Below are 16429 nucleotides of genomic sequence, written 5' to 3' on the forward strand. Positions count from 1 at the left end.
GCCAATCTGCCTAGTCATGGAGGGTTTCCTAGGAAAGATTTGAAGGGGCCCCAGGGTATAAATGTTAACATCAACTGGATCAATAACCAGGATTAACACTCAAGAGCCCCAGAGAGTGGCTACTATGTCTGCACCTGTCAATGCCTTACAGAATCTGAATTCAGAAAGACAGGCACTCTGCCAACTGAGTGTCATGATTAGAAACCCATAATGAATCTACAGCTCTCTCCCCTCCCTTGGCTTCTTCAAAACACAGAGGGATGGTAACAACCCACTCCCCAGCAGCATTGTAGGAAAGCCACTCAAACTATGAGATCTACAGAGATTCCAACAACATAATTCTCTGCTTCCCACTCACTCTCTGTGGGGATGTGTAAAGTACACTTGATGACATCTCAACTTCCATTCATCTTTATCTCTTCACAAAAAGAGGAACAAAGTCTACCTTACATTTTTAAAAAATCTTAAATTGCATCTTCTTCAAAGGGATTTGGTAGAAACAATTACAGTTATGATTTCAGTGTTGTGGAACCCCTGTGGGAGGTAAGAGTAGCTAACACACACAATGAATAACTACACCCACTACATCCTGCAAGGCTGCAAGGCAAGATTTGGGTAAAGGCTGGGAGTGATTGGGAGATGCTGTAGAAGGCACCTTTTCTTTTGGACTGGGGAGAATTATGCTTTTTAAATGGCCCCAGCCACTACTATGGCCAGAGTGCTGAAATTTAAGGGTACTTGTAGTGTCTCAGCAGGCAGAAACAATTGAACTCCGCACTTGGTTAGCAAGGAATAATTAGTTAAAATAGCAGGCAACCATCCCTCCCTGTCCACCTAAAAATCATACCTTGGGCTGGCTCCTCCCAGGCTGCTCTCCCTCCCCACTGTTACCTAGTAGTTGCTTTATTGTGTTCTGGGGTGCCTGTATTCTCCCACTTCCAAAGGGTTCTGTGTCCCAAGGTCGAGGTCTCCTTATCTACAAAGGCATTTGTGTAAAGTTGATGTGTTCTGTTTGTCCAGGAGAGAGAAATGCTATTCGTTCCTCTAAAGAGACCTCATATTTATGTAGCACTTTGTGATTTCCCAAGTGCTTTCCACTTAACAATCCTGTGAAGTAGTATTTTATTATCCCAATTTTACAGGTTAGGAAACTGAGGCCCAAAGAGGTTAAAGTGAATTGTTCAAGCACACTGGTAGCATGAGCCCAGGTCTTCTAATCTCAAAGTCCGATGCTCTCTTTACTACATCGCTCAGACACTCTGAATTTGTCCAGGTATCTGAATCTACTCCTTATAAATCGGACAGAAAGAAAAAGAATCCCAGCTCTACCAGGGAGAACTCAGAGCAAAATGGGGAAGGGACCTTAAGAAAGCCTTGAGGTTCTGTCTTCAGATAGGTGAAGGATTGTTTGGTCTCCTCTAGAGCCTGTAGACAAAGGATATCCATAGCCTAATGCCATGTTCCAGTTACTATGACGTTAAGAAGTTCTACCTTATGACCCAGCCTTTTATCTCCTGTTTTCATTTCATCCCAGTTCTTCTTGCTCATTTGCCCTTTGGAAGACAGAGAGTAGGGGCTGAGACTCTGAATGCCTAGACCCTCTGCTTGGTTTAATTAGGGATCAGTCAGGCTCACATTCCCACTTTGTATACTGGCGTCCTGAACTACAAAATGGGAATCAAATCTCTCCTTTCTGACTCCTTGGCCAAGACCTAGGGAGGACAAATGAGATCACCCAAACAAAGTGCCCTGCAGGAAGGTGCTGCAAAGATAAACACAGAAATTGCCTCCCAAATAGGTGAGTCACAATTATTCTTGGGAGCAGTAAATCCTGAGTACATTCAACTCTTCTTCCCTATGGCTGAAAACACCTCCTCCTTATCCTGAGCAGAGGACAGGCCAGAACAGGGTGACACCTCCAGGCTTGTGCTAGAGCCAGCTCCAACTGGCTTGAAGCTGATTGTTAAATTTTCAGTGTGAACATTTGCACCTCAGAAATCAGCAAATGCTGCAAAACAGAGCCTGATTTAGTGTTTCCTTGACTGTCTAGACTTAAGAAAGTGATAGAGAAAATGTCAACAATGCAAATTAAACTTAAAAGTGTATCCTGCTTTTGTTTTTCTCCCAGAGGCGATCGTTAAATAGAAGCACACGCCTACTTGCCATAGATAATTAGTTGGAAGTAGGAAGTGAAAAGTACCTAGTGTCAACAATAACCTTATGAAGCAGATAATAACATAGAGCAAGAAACATGTATTTAACACCTCCCTGTGCAGAGCACTGAGCTGCTGCTTAGGGGTCTGGAGGAGGGAGGTACAAAACTTCCAAACAGCATGCTCCCTGCCTCCTGGGACTCAATCTGGCAGGCAGAGGAGACGCCAGCACAGAGAACTATAATACCAACACTGAATGAAAAGTACGTTACAAAGGTGCAAAACTAAGCTTGATGTGAGATTGGAGGGGGAGCCCATGACCTTCAGCAGGATCTAGGAAAGCCTCCTACAAAAGGTGGCATTTGAGCCGAAAGTTTAAAGGATGGATAGAAACTCAGCAGAGAAAGATGGGGAAGGACATTCCAGGCATGGGGAACCGTGTGAGCATAGGCACAGGAGTGGTGAGGTCATATTATGTCATGGACCCCTTTGACAGGACCCCAGTCCTGTGGATCCTCTATACCATCATCCAGGCCTGTGGGGACCCCTTCTCAGGATGATGTTTGTTGTCTTCATTCATCACTGAAGGAAATGCTAAATTTCAGTTCAAAGTTAGTGAAAGTACAGATATATTTTTTCCCATTCAAATTTACAAATCACCTCCCCCCCACCTTGAAATCTGGTCCATGAACCCCATTTAAAAAACCACTGATATAGAGTTGAACAGTTTGGCTGAGAGTAATATGGGAGAGGGCATGCCATGGTCAAGTGGATGGATGGGTGGATGGATGGATGGGTGGATGGATGGGTGGATGGATGGATGGATGGATGGATGGATGGATGGATGGATGGATGGATGGATGGATGGATGAACGAATGAGTTAGTTTTTAAAAAGCTTTTCTTCAGTGCTTCCTAGGTGCCAGTTGCTGCCCTAAGTGCTGGAATACAGATATAAGAATCAACATGGTTCTTATCCTCAAGGAACTTACATTTTTTTTTTTATTTTGGGGGCAATGAAGGTTAAGTGACTTGCCCAGGGTCACACAGATAGTGTTGTGTCTGAGAAGAAGCTTACATTCTAACAGAAGACAACACATATAGGAGAGTGGTGTCCAGAGAGGGATGTTTTGGTCTCCCTTGCCATTGACATGATGGGTGGAGTCATGCGGCAATTAATTCACATGTCCTTTCTAGGAATGGGAAGGTTGATTTGATTGCTATGAGGGTGTCCTTTAGAATAGTACACATCTTGAATTGTTACCTTTGTACCAGCATCCCAGGAACCCTTCTGTTAAACTCTTGAGTTCCTGTGTTCTCATTGGAGCCACTGCTTAGCCTGCACACTCACTCCGGTGCCCCAGGCACCAGGCACCTTAGCAGAGCTTCCTGGCCGGCACGGCACTAGGGAGCCTCTTCAGCACATGCCCTGCTCTGCCAACAGGGATAGAGAGGGCTTGCTTTTCAGCACTGCCTGGTGCTCTGCTTACCCCTTCTGGGTCATCCTGGCAAAGGTTTCCTCCAAAGACTCCTGCTTACGCTTGTCTGTTCCTGCCCCTTTGCATAGTATGGAACTATCAAGACTCCAAGAATGATATTAAACCTGAGAACAATCCAGCCACATTTCTGAAGGGGAGTTACAGTTGCTGCCTTAGTTATATCATTTTGCATTTCTTTGTTGCTTCCAGGGGCCAGCAGCAACCCAGTTCCTGTGGCTCTTCTACACCATCATCCAGGCAATGACCTCAAGAGCCTGGGGCTGAGGAGGAGGAAGGAGAGGAGGAAAGGAATTGCACTGTGTTGCCAGCAAACCTCAATGCTTTGGGGAACCAGGAGGTTGTAGGATGGCTACACCCCAGATCCACATAGAAGAAGTGGTAGGTGGAGAAGGAGGGTACTTAGGGGCAACCCCTCCTCCTGATGACCACCTTCTGAGCCTGAAGGTCCTCACAGAGAAACTGAGGCTGCAGACTCGGAGGCCTTCCTACCTGGAATGGCAAGCCAAGCTGGAGGAGCAGACATGGAATTTCCCCAGGTCTACTGATGAGCAGGAGGGGAAAGAACCAAGGAAATCCAGAGAAGAGGAGTTGCCTCCCATAAGGAAGCTGCAACAACAGCTACATGAGAGTGACATCCAGGACGAGCCTCCTCTGACTACTAGAAAGCTGGATAGCTTTGAGAGTATTGATGAAGCTTTGCATTGGCTAAGGAAAGAACTGGTGAGTGGTTTACCTTTCAAATCCTTTTAGGAAAATTAAAGGTTGTTGGCTCCATTAATCCTCAACCTAAAAAAATTAAAAATAAATGGATGCCTACCATGTTCCCCTTATACGAAGGGGGAAATAATGATTTTCAAATTCGAATTCAAGTCTCCTAGGATGGTATGTCCACATCCATGAAAACAGAGAAGACATTTGCACCTATTTTGTTCTGTCCCAAGCAGAATTATATAGCAAGCGATTTGTCTTGAGTAATTCCTTTCCTTCTTTTTCCCTCCCTCCTTCTATCCCTATTTTCTAGAAATCAGGATGTTTAGTGCCCTTGTAAAACTCTGTTCTCTTTGGTGACAATGACTCTGCCCCTCTGCCTCCCAACAGGCCTCCTCTCTTTCAGCCAAAATTTTACCATCCCCCTGTCAAACCCCTTTAGGATGACTGTGATGATAGCAAAAAGGTATGGTGGAAAGAACATAGAAGCTGGATTTGGAAGACCAGTGCTCAAGGGAGGCAGTGTGGTACAGTGGAAAGAATACTGGAATCAAATCTATACTCTGTTGTTTATTATCTGTGTGCCTCTGGTCAAGTCACCCAATTTCTCTAGATCTCAGTTCCTAATCAAATGAGAGGGTTGGGGACTAGAGGACCTCTGGGGGTTGTTGTTGTTTTGTTGTTTTGTTGTGGTGGTGGTGGTGGTTGTTGTGGTTGTTGTGGTGTTTGGTTGTTATGGTTGTTATTGTTGTTGTTTCACGTGTGTTCAACTCTCCACGACCCTATTTGGTGTTTTCTTGGCAAAAATACTGGAGTGGTTTGTCATTTCTTTCTCCATCTCATTTTACAGATGAGGAAATTGAGGCAAAAAGGGTTAAGTGATTTGCCCAGAGTCACACCACTGTCTGATGCCAGATTTGAACTCGGGTCCTCCTGACTCTAGTGCCAGCGCTCTATCCTAGTTGCCCAAGGGGGACTTCCGAAGTTCCCTTTAATTCTTGTTTGTTTGGGGGTTTTTTTTTGGTGAGGCACTTGGGGTGAAGTGACTTGCCCAAGGTCACACAGCTAGTAAGGGTTAAGTGTCTGAGGCTGGCTTTGAACACAGGTCCTCCTGACTCCAGGGCCAGTGCTCTATCCACTGCGCCACCTAGCTGCCCCCTAAGTTCCCTTTAATTCTTAACCTACCCAGCTCCCACTGTGCCACTGACTAGCTCTGTGACCTTGGCTTTAGTTGATTCAATGGGGATAACCATTTCTGGACCATTTTCTGGGAGTCTCATTAATGAGGCTGATCATAAATGAGAAGTGCTTTTGAATATGCTCTGTGAATGAGCTATAATTCACCAGAATACTCTATTCCCATCATTTTCATTGAGGTTTTCCTGTAGTATTCCAAAGCCAGATAATAATGACTACTTTTATCTGCCAATGAGGAATTAGAGCTGGTCCTCTGTGAAGGCTAAGTAGACAGCTGTCCCCGAGGTCTGATTTAAGAAGGTTCAGAAAAACATATTCTGTATACAGCCTTCATCCAGGCCAATTAGCTTTCTTGATAAGGCTTTTAAGCATTGTGTTAACTGAAAGGGGGAAACCCTTAGGTAACCGCAGCATTAGCAGGGATTAGTTTAGCTGATTCACTATAAAACCCTTTTTGTTTCAGGCTTGCTGTTGAAAATCCTGCATGCCATTATGTCTTAGTATGCGAAACTTTTTGAACAGAGAGGTTTCTCTCTCTTTATCTTTCACCGAGACTTTGGTTCTCTTATTTTTTTTTTTTTTTTGGATTAAACCTGTGGTTTCACTTGTGTAGGGAACCTCCTGATGCCAATATAGATCTTCCATGTGCTGGGTTTTGTTTTTTTTGTTTTTTAAGAGTTGCCTAGGGTGGTGAGAGGTTAAGTGGCCTGCCATTGGTCACATGGACATTATCTTTCTGAGGCTGAACTTGAACTCAGGTCTTTATGAACCCAGAGAGTCACTCTCCTTCCACGATCTACTATCCATATTGTTTTCTGGGTATCATTATGAACATTATTTCTCCCTGCAGATGCAGGGGCAGACATAGAGAAGGTATGAAACTGGTCTGAATTTGTACTTACCTCAGGACCTCACATTCCTCATACCAGATTTTCATTTGTTTCTCTCCGTCCCTCCCAAACTAGAGAACAAGCAAAAAAAAAAATCACATTATTTTATAGTTCAACCCTTTAGGTTCTTGTCCATCGTGATTTGGTTTTTAAATTACATTTTATAACTTCCACAATCCCAAAACATAAGAACTTGCCTTCTGAGGCTTTGAAGGAGAGAAGGATGGGGAGTCAGGAGGTCTGGGTTTGAGGCCCAGCTCTACCACTAACTAGCTGTATAAATTTGTGAAGGTCACAAATTCTCTGAGCCCCAAGTTTTCTTTTTTGAAAATGAAGGGTGGGGGCAGCCAGGTGGTGCAGTGGAAAAAGCACCAGGCCCTGGATTCAGGAGTATCTGAGTTCAAATCCGGCCTCAAATACTTGACACTTACTAGCTGTGTGACCCTGGCCAAGTCACAACCCCCATTGCCCCACAAAAAAAAAAAAAAAGAAAAGAAAAGAAAAAAGAAAATGAAGAGTTAGATTAGGGTGATTACTTCTAAGGTGCTTGACAGTTTTAACATTTTCCAGTTGTCAAAAGCAGAAATCTGTCCTCCACAGATAATAGAAACAGAGGGAATCACAGTTGCCTGACAAGTACCTATTTTATTTCTGCTCAGTAAGATGGACATACATGCATAGGGGACTCTCAAGAGAGACCCAACATTAACTCGTGGAAGGGGACATTTAAACAGCAGGGTCACAGTTTTAGGAGGTACAGTTAAGATTTATGGCATTATTTTTTCTTGGCAAATGGAGATGTTTGTACAATCAGGAATCTGCCACTGGTGCTGATAACACTTAGGTTCCTCATTCCATTTGAAATCTGATTGTTCAAGTTTATCAAGGCTTACTATTTATGATCAAATAATCAGTAAGACAAAGGCAGGGGATGGTCTCTGTAGATAAGGTGATATGAGGTGGAATGGCTTCAGATGGTCAGCTGCTGATTTCTACTATGTCTTCCATAGAACATGTCAGCCAAGTCCTCATAAAGTCCTTAGTTACCTGGATGACCAGGGAGGGGGGAGGGATATGAAGCAAATTAAGATATCCTTTGTTTTTCCCTATACAATCTATAGCCCAGACAAATTCTCCACCCAAGTGCAAACCTACAAAGTAATTGTTAGTATATGCATGTTGATTTCACCTCCAACCTTCAGATCCACATACTGGAAAACTGGGCTTTATATTAGGTTGTACCCCACAAGTATACATGAGACAAGCCAGAGGAGGAAGCAATTTGAAAGTTTTCTAAGTTATGGGAGAAAGTCATTTACTGTAATTCCTGATATAGAACAGCTGTGGCTAGATGATAGCTAGCTAGCTAGATGATAGAAAGAGAAATCCATCCATCCATACACACACAGTTACATAGATAGATGCGTAGATAATTGACTGTAATCTTGTATAGGATCTGTTTATACTTCTACAATCTAAATCATTTCAAAGATGTGCTCTTCATAGAAAGGTCAGGGTATTTGTAAGCCTTAAATGAAAATTCTTCTTTTATTAAACTATGACTATCAAGGGAAGGAAACCAGTTAGAAAGTGATTGAAATAGTTCAGGTAGGAGGAGGTGATAAGGATCTAGGGTGGGAGTTGTGTCAAGAAAGGGACACAGGAAACACCTGTGGAGCTAGAAACAGCAAGATTTGGCAACTGATTGGATATGTGAGGTGAGTGAAAATCAGGAATCAAGGATGGCTCCAAGTATGCAGATATGGGTGACTAGAAGGATATTGGTGCCCTGGACACAAATGAGGACGTTTGGAAGAGGTATGTCTTCGCAGGGAGGGAGAAGATAATGAATTCTGTTTTGGAAATATCGAGTATTCAAATGCAGAGAATGTGATTTTCAGATCTTGGGTAAAGGCTTTCTTCTGGCTCTGCTTTGAACCTACCTTTTAAAAGTCAGTAAAATATGTTAAAAATTAATTTTATTGTATTTCAATCCCTGGGTCAAGCTTTTCTCTGCCCTTGAACACTCTCACCTACTGGGATTTAGGACCATTTGCAAAGGGGCCTCAATAGGTAGCTATCTAGTAAAAGGATAAAAGATTGGAATCTGAAAAGTCCACTCCATCACTGGTAGGTGGTATCTAGGGGCACTAAACCACAAACTACACTTCTGAGCTTCTGACTGAACTGACCAGGTAACTTGGTGCAGGCATAGATTACATGCCTGGGAAAGACAATAATTGAACAATCCTATGAAAGAATGCTTAATTTGGGGTCTGAGGACCTGATTTCAAATTCTGCCTTTGGTGCTTACTATCTCTGTGACTTTGGGCAAGTCACTTAAGTTCCCTTGGCGTCATTTTTCTCATCTGCAAAATGACTGGGTTGGAGTACATGGCCTCTAAGGTCCCTCCAGGCTCCGGATCTAGGAGTCTATAAGCCTGAGGCTTCTAGAGTCAGAAAGTCTAGGTCCAGAAGGAGCTGCTTCTGGTCTCATTTAAACACCCTTCATCCGATGGGAGTGCCTGTTGACATCTTAAAGGCCTCTGCACAGTACCCCACAGTGTCCTTCACTAAACAACTTCCCTGCCATGCTCAGTTTTTGCCATCCTTTGATTTTCTGTATCATGGATTCCTTTCATAGTCTGGTGATGGCTTCTCTCAGAATAGTGCTTTTAAATGCATAAGTAAAATGAAATACATAGGATGACAAAGGAAACCAATAAAATAGTTGTTTTAAGTTTATAGACCCCAGATTAAAAACCCCTTGAAATATCCTTGCCCCTTCACCAGCCCTGCCAATGAAGAACTTTCTTCTCTGGTGGAATATTAGGAATAGAAAAGGATAATCTACAAGAATCTAGATACAGAGCTGGAAGAGACCTCAAAGGGCATCCAGTCAAAAGCTCTTTATTTTACAGTTGAGAAAAACCAAAGCCCAGAGAGATAAAGACTTGTCCAAGGTCACATAGGAGTGACAGAGAATTTGAACCAGGGTCCTCTTGCCTGGTGCTCTTTCCACTGTCATCTATTAGGAATCCTATACCAAGACAGTTTTGGGAAGAGGAGAGTAAGGTTTAATTTCTATGATGATAATACCTTCACTTCACCAATAAAATAGGAGTTCTGACCCATAGCTACTCTGCAACCAAAGATCTCTGACTTTGAAGGCCAAAGAGCACTGGATTTGGAGTCAGAAGTCTTGAGTTTGAATTGGCCTCTGCACGTAAAACCTATGTGATCTTGGGAAAGTCAGTTCCCCTTCAGCTCAGTTTCATCTATAATATGAGATTAAGCTCTCTAAGGGCTCTCTAGGCTCCAGCTTCTGTGATCCATTCTTCCTAGTAGGTACAAGCACAATTTTTTACAAGACAACTTCAAAGCCTCAGCTGGTTCCCTGAAGCTGATTTACAGCCTCACTATTCCCCCAGACAGACCATGGGCCTGTGTGAGCAGGTGTTGTGCAATTCTGCATGCTCTAGTCTGCCCAGGTTGCTGGAAAGCGTCACTGCCAGTTCTCTGCTCATCAGTCTTGTTGAGCTTTGGGGTTGATGCAGCCAGTGTCAAATAGGGAGTTGGGACGCAGCAGGAGGGCTCCAGCAGGAAGATGACAGAGGAAGGGCAAGGGTCAGAGAGGGCTGAACTCTCTGTCCTTGCTCTCAAGCTGAGCCTGGAATCCAGAACATTCATGGAGAGAATTCAATCATCCCTTTGGCTCTGGCCTCTGACCAGTCCTGTGTTCATCATCCAGATTCCCACAGGCTTCCTCCCTAAGCAGGTTAGAGTTTAACTCAAGATAAAAGAGGCTCTTCTCTCCTTTTTCTCTGAGCTTGTACTGAAATGGATCTCTTGTCATAATGATAGAAGGAGAGGGGGAGATGGGAAGGGAGACAGGGAGAGGGAAGGAGACAGGAAGGGAAAGGGAGATGAAGAGAAGAGAAAGAAAAAGCAAGGAGGAAGAAAGGAAGAACAGGGGAAGAGAAGACAGGAGAGGAGGGAGAGGAGGAAAGAGATAGTTGGGGAAAGAAGAGGGGAAGAGAAGAGAGAAGAGTAGAAATAGAGGCAGAAAGGAAGAAAAGAAGGGAGGGAAAGAATAGGAGGATGATGGGAAGTGAGGGAATAGAGAGGAGAAAGAAGAGAGGGAGAAAGGGCAAGAGAGAGAAAGGAAGAGATAGGGAAAGGGGTTTTGGGGATAGAGAGAGGAAGAGGAGGAAAGGAGAGAAAGAGGGAGGGAAAACAGGAAAGAAGAAAAGCAGAGAAGATAGAGGAGGAGGAGAAAAAAATGGGGAGATAGAGGATGAGATGAAGAAGGTGAGGGAGAGGAAAAAGCCTTATGATTTCTTCATCAGAGATGACAAACACATGAGCCCTGGCAGAACCAGATTAAAATATAATTGGGAAATATTTAACAAAACATAGATAATGCTAATATATGATTTTCTAAGTCAATATACTGCTGCAGTGATCCTTATGTAGGGTTCAGTGGCCCTGTTTGTATTTGAGTTTGACACCCCTGGTCTACATGATGCCAAAATATAGATCAAAACTGTAAGAGAAAAAAATAGATCACCCATCCAGATGTTTTATGCCAAACACCTGGCTACCTACGGATTTTTTTTTTTTTAGTCCAGGTGTCTTGAATCATATAGATGCAGGCTCAGATGGTCTTGAAAGTTTCCTTTAAGATGAAAAGGAGACCCTGGAAGTTTTCCCCCTCCCACTCATTTCTGACCCCTATAAAATTTTCCTTGAGGCTGTGTCTATTTAGTGCCAGACACTTGGATAACAAGAAGAGAAGCTGGATCACTGTTCCCCTCAAAGCCCCATTTTCTGAATATCTAAAGAGAGGAAGTTGGACTCTCCCATTCATTTCCTATTGAACTTCCTCTTAACTTCCCTGTTTCTGTCCAGGGCACCACCATGTTCTAGCTCCACCATGTGTGCAGCATCAGAGTTATCACTCTCACCCCTCATATTCTGCCAGATGCCAAGTCTTGTGGATTCGGTATAACACATCAACATCTCTGGCATTTGACTCCTTTCTCTTCACACAACCACCACTTTTGTTAAGGCCCTCATCACCTGGTCTGTTGCAATCACCTCCTAACTGCTCTTACTGCTCCCAATCTCTCTCTTCTCTGATTCATCCTTTACCCAGTTGCCAAATTGATATTCCCAAAGCACATCACTCACCATGTCACTTTCCTGCCCAAAAAGGTCCAGTGGCTCTCCAGTGCCCCAGGATAAAATGCGAATTCCTCTCTTTGGCATTTAAAGGGCTCCACAATCTAGCCCCAGTCTATTTTACCCATTACCAGCCTCCCTCCTTCTGTGCACACACCCTCTACACCCTAGCCAAACTGAGCCACTTGCTATTCCTCATAGATGGCTTCCCCCATGCTTCTCCCGTCTGTCTTTTGGCGCCCTTTTCTTCCTTCAAGGCTCACTGAAAGTGTGATGTCTTTCCAGAAGCCTTTCCTGGTCTCCCCAGTTAATGGTGCCTTCCCTGGACTAGGGAGTTCACAGAATTGCAGAATTTAGTTTGAATAGATATCTGGGGCCAAGTGTCTTCACTAAAAGGAATCTTCCCCATAGCATACCCCCAAAATGGTTGTCCAGGCTCTGATCAGACTTCCAGAAAACACTGTTCTATTGCAACAGTTCTATTGCCTCCTGCCTTTAAAATAAGAGGAAAAAGTGTCATTCCCCACTGCCCAACCCTTTATATTCCCATTCCCTTCAACCCAACCCATCCACCCATCCAAAGCTACTCCTTCCACTGTGCTCTCTAGATTGCCTCTGCATAGGTAACAGACTTGTTTTAACCATAAACCTTTTTTCCTTTCCGACTCCTTCCATCTTCTGGCTCTCAGAGAAACCTATCTCCTTCCTGATTGATTACTGGTCTTCCTTTTCAGCCCTGGCTGTACTTTCACTTATTCCCCTGAGGTAGGGAGGTTGGAATATCCCTTCTTCTCATTACTACTTCTAGGTTCTCCGCCTCCCATCATCACTCAGTAACCTGTCCTCCTTTGAGGTTCATTCAGTCTATATCTACCACCCAAAGTTCTGGTAGCTCTTGTCTAAAGATCTCCAAGTCACTGCTCTGTCTTCCTTAATGAGTTCAGTACTTGACTCACAGTCTTTCTACTCTCATCAACTCCTGCCCATATACTAAGGAACTTCAACCCTACCTGTTTACATTCTTACAAAGACCCTAACCTCAGCATTCCTCAGTCTACTCATCTCACATGACTTAATCCTCCATCCCACTTCTGCCAAACCCAAAGCTAGCCATAACCTTGATCTTGACCATCATCTACAAATGTACCATTTCCTTATTCATGAACTCTGAAATTCCCTTATCTGATCACAATCTATATTTCCCCCCCTCTCCCTCCCTACCTCCCTCTCTCCCTCCTCTCTCCCTCTCCCTCCCTCCCTCCTTTCTCTTCTCTCTCTCCTCCCTCTCTCTCCTCTCTCTCTCTCTCTCTCTCTCTCTCTCTCTCTCTCTCTCTCTCTCTCTCTCTCTCTCTCCCTCCCTCCCTCTCTCTGGCTTGCAGTCCCAAACTTTGTTCTGCATCCACACCATGACCTCCTTCAGTCCCTCAGTTCTCTCCCAGGCCATCATTCCTGCTTCAGCCACACTCTCCTCTTCCTTGTCTTGATTCCTTGATGATACAGTTCAACTACACCCTGTCCTCTTTTCTTGAATCTCTTGCCCCTTATACCACTGATCTTGCCCTGCCTTAGATTATTCTCACTATCCACTGCCTTCATTCTTATATACATACTTCTAGACAAAGTTGGAAAAGATCATGAAACATGCTGGCTAAATCCACTGCAAATTTATGTTGTTAAAACATCAGCTGAGCCCTAATCATGACAAGGCAATCATTTTACACTTCTCTAAGATATCCACTGGGGGCAGCCAGGTGGCACAGTAGATAGAAAACTGGGCTAGGAGTCATGAAGACTCATCTTTTTTAGTTCAAATCTGGACTCAGACACTTAGTAACTGTGTGACCCTGGGCAAGTTATTTAACCCCATTTGCCTCCGTTTCCTCATCTGTAAAATGAGTTGGAGAAGGAAAAAGCAAACTACCCCATTATCTTTGCCAAGAAAACCCCAAATGGGGTCAAGAAGAGTTGGACATAACTGAAATGACAACAACAACAACACCAAAGTTTCCCACTCTCCCATTCGCTACAGTGGCTCTTTGAAACCTTTTTATCCCTCCAAACCTCCCCTTGCTCCTCCTCCCCCCACCCTCTCAGCTAAGAACCTTGTATCATATTTTACTTTAAAAATTGGGACCAGGGGCAGCTAGGTGGCGCAGTGGATAGAGCACCGGCCCTGGATTCAGGGGTGCCTGAGTTCGAATCCGGCCTCAGACACTTAACACTTACTAGCTGTATGACCCTGGGCAAGTCATTTAACCCCAATTGCCCCGCAAAAAAAAAAAATGGGACCATTTGTGAGAGCTTCCTTTTCTCCTCTTCCTCATCTCACATCACCCAGATCTCTTCAGTCCCTATCTCCCCCTTCACTACTGTCTCACATGACGAGCTGACCTTTTTTCTCAACAAGGCAAATCCCTCTACATGCACAAGTGGTCCATTTCTTCCTTTTTTGTTCAGCAGATTGCCCCCCTCCGTCCTTCTGAGCCCATCGCTTATCTTCAATCTTTCCTTTCCTACTGGCTGTTTCCCTACTGCCTATAAACATGGCCATATCCCGCCCCCCCCACCTCAAAAAACGCCTCATCTGATCATTCCATTCCCACTACCTATGCTGCCACAGGTCAGCTAAATAGCATAGGGGATGCCTCATGTCAGAAAGACTCATCTTCCCGAGTTCAAATCTGGCCTCAGACAAGGAGCTTAAATTCCAGTGGTGGAGACAGAATTTGCAAATGCAAAAATATACAGGATAAATACAAAATGAAAATAAAGAAGTCTGAAAAAATGACTTTGGTGGTGTGGTCCCCATTTTGTAGATGAGGAAACTGAAGCTTGGAGATTTGCCCATCAAAGCTGTGATCTGATACTAGTTATCTCTTGACTCCAAGTCCAAAATTCTTTCCATTGCACCCTTCTGCCTCAAAGTTAAAAAGTCAGGGGTGGGGTGAGAGGAAAGGGAAAGGGAGCTCAAGCAAGCAAGCATTGATCTGATTGCAACAAATAAAATTATGTCCTTCATAACAGGCATTTTATAGGGGCCATAAGCTGCCCTCACATTCTTTGTGTTTCAAAATATTTGTCATTTAGGCTACTTTCTGTCCTCTGAAACTGCTACCACCTTGGTGTACCTATGCCCTCATCACCCTCACTTGTACTATTGCAATAGCCTGTTGGCTTTCTGCCCTCAAATCTCCCCCCATTCCAGTTCACTCTCCACTCAGCTATCAAAATGACCTTGTTCTGGTCTAACCATGTCCTCCCCATCATCTCTCCAATTCAGTAAACTCCCTGTTACCTCCAGGATCACATATAAAATCTTCTGTTTGGCTTTTAAAACCCTTTATAACCTGGCTCATTTCCATCTGTCTAATACCTTCCACATACTCTGCGATCCATTGACATTGGCCTCCTGGCTGTTGCTCATGCAAGACATTCCACACCCCTACTCTGTGCATTTTCGTTGACACCCCACCACCAACACCCTGCCCCCGCCTGGAATCTTCTCCTTCCTTGACTGCACCTCCTGGTTTCTTTGACTTCCTTCATATGTCTTTTCTTTCTTTTTGGTGAGGCAATTGGGGTTAAGTGACTTGCCCAGGGTCACACAGCTAGTAAGTGTCAAGTGTCTGAGGTCGGATTTGAACTTAGGTCCTCCTGAATCCAGGGCCAGTGCTCTATCCACTGTACCACCTAGCTGCCCCCTTCATATCTCAGCTAAAATCTCACCTTCTACAAGAAACCCTTCTTCATCTGCCTTAATACTATTACCTTCCAAGTGAGATTATCCCATATATATCTTGTTTGTACATAGTGTTTTGCATGTTATTTCCTCCACTAGATTGTAAGCTCCTTGAGGGTAGGGCTTGTTTTTACCTTCTTTACATCTTCAGTGCTAAGCCAATGTCTGGTACACAGTAGACACTGAATGGCTTCTTCACTTGGGAAAATAGTCTCACACACTGAGGACTGCCGAGCGGAACTAAACTTCCTACTCCCCCTAACACAGTAAGATTTTAAGCTTTTCTCACCGAGTCAATTACAGTAATTAAAGGTTTAGCTAGAGAACAAGCCACACCTCTAAGAATCAAGTAAATGCTATTATCTCTCCTCTGACAAAAATCTGTCACACCAAGATGGGACGTGCCTTTGCTCAAGCCACCTTTGCTCAGGCCACCCGGGGAGTGAGTAATTAGGAAAGCAGCCCATATTTCCCATAGTGGATCAGGAATGGGGTGAAAAAATAATTTGGAAAGTTAATAATCACCAGGTAGCATACCTCGGGACGGGCCTTGTCTCAAGGATAAGGCTTAAAACAGGCAAATTCTAGCAAGAACTCAAGTTCTTTATTCTGGACAGGAATAAAAAATAGAAGCCATGTATAACAGAAAATGTCCCATAATCACTCTACTCAGTCCAGGGCAGTCCAATCCAAACACTGCTTTAGTAAATACTTAATGTACAAGTCATTAATGTTTCCGGATTTCGGTTTCTCCATCTGTAAAATGAATCCTCTAAAGTCCCTTCTAGCTCTAAACAGGTATGGTGCATTTGCTATTAACTATCTGTGGGAACCTGGTCAAATGTCTTTCCTTGATCTGTCTGTGAAATGGACAGAATAGAGATTGGGTTGAAATCGCTCTGTCCTCCTAAAGATTGCATTGTTTTTGAGAATATAATTTTTCTTAAGATATGATAGATAGCTACAAAAGCCAAGGGACAGTGGGAGCAGGAAAACATACTTTAGCTTCTCCGATAGCTCGAGCCTCTGCCTGGCACCCAAGGCGCTTTGTTCAAATCCAT

The 16429-nt window shown here is 43.9% G+C and overlaps 1 protein-coding gene across 1 annotated transcript in view; it reads left to right on the forward strand.

Moving 5' to 3' along the window:
* FAM167A (family with sequence similarity 167 member A) overlaps positions 1–16429 on the forward strand; it is a 53434-nt gene that overhangs the window by 32174 nt on the left and 4831 nt on the right. The window contains exon 2 of the mRNA XM_043990155.1: positions 3840–4370. Coding sequence (XP_043846090.1) covers positions 3996–4370 — 375 coding nt within the window. The 5' untranslated portion in view covers positions 3840–3995. The remainder of the gene's footprint in view (positions 1–3839; positions 4371–16429) is intronic.

This window comes from Dromiciops gliroides, chromosome 2, assembly GCF_019393635.1.
Source record: "Dromiciops gliroides isolate mDroGli1 chromosome 2, mDroGli1.pri, whole genome shotgun sequence".
In the NCBI taxonomy this organism is placed as follows: Eukaryota; Metazoa; Chordata; class Mammalia; order Microbiotheria; family Microbiotheriidae; genus Dromiciops; species Dromiciops gliroides.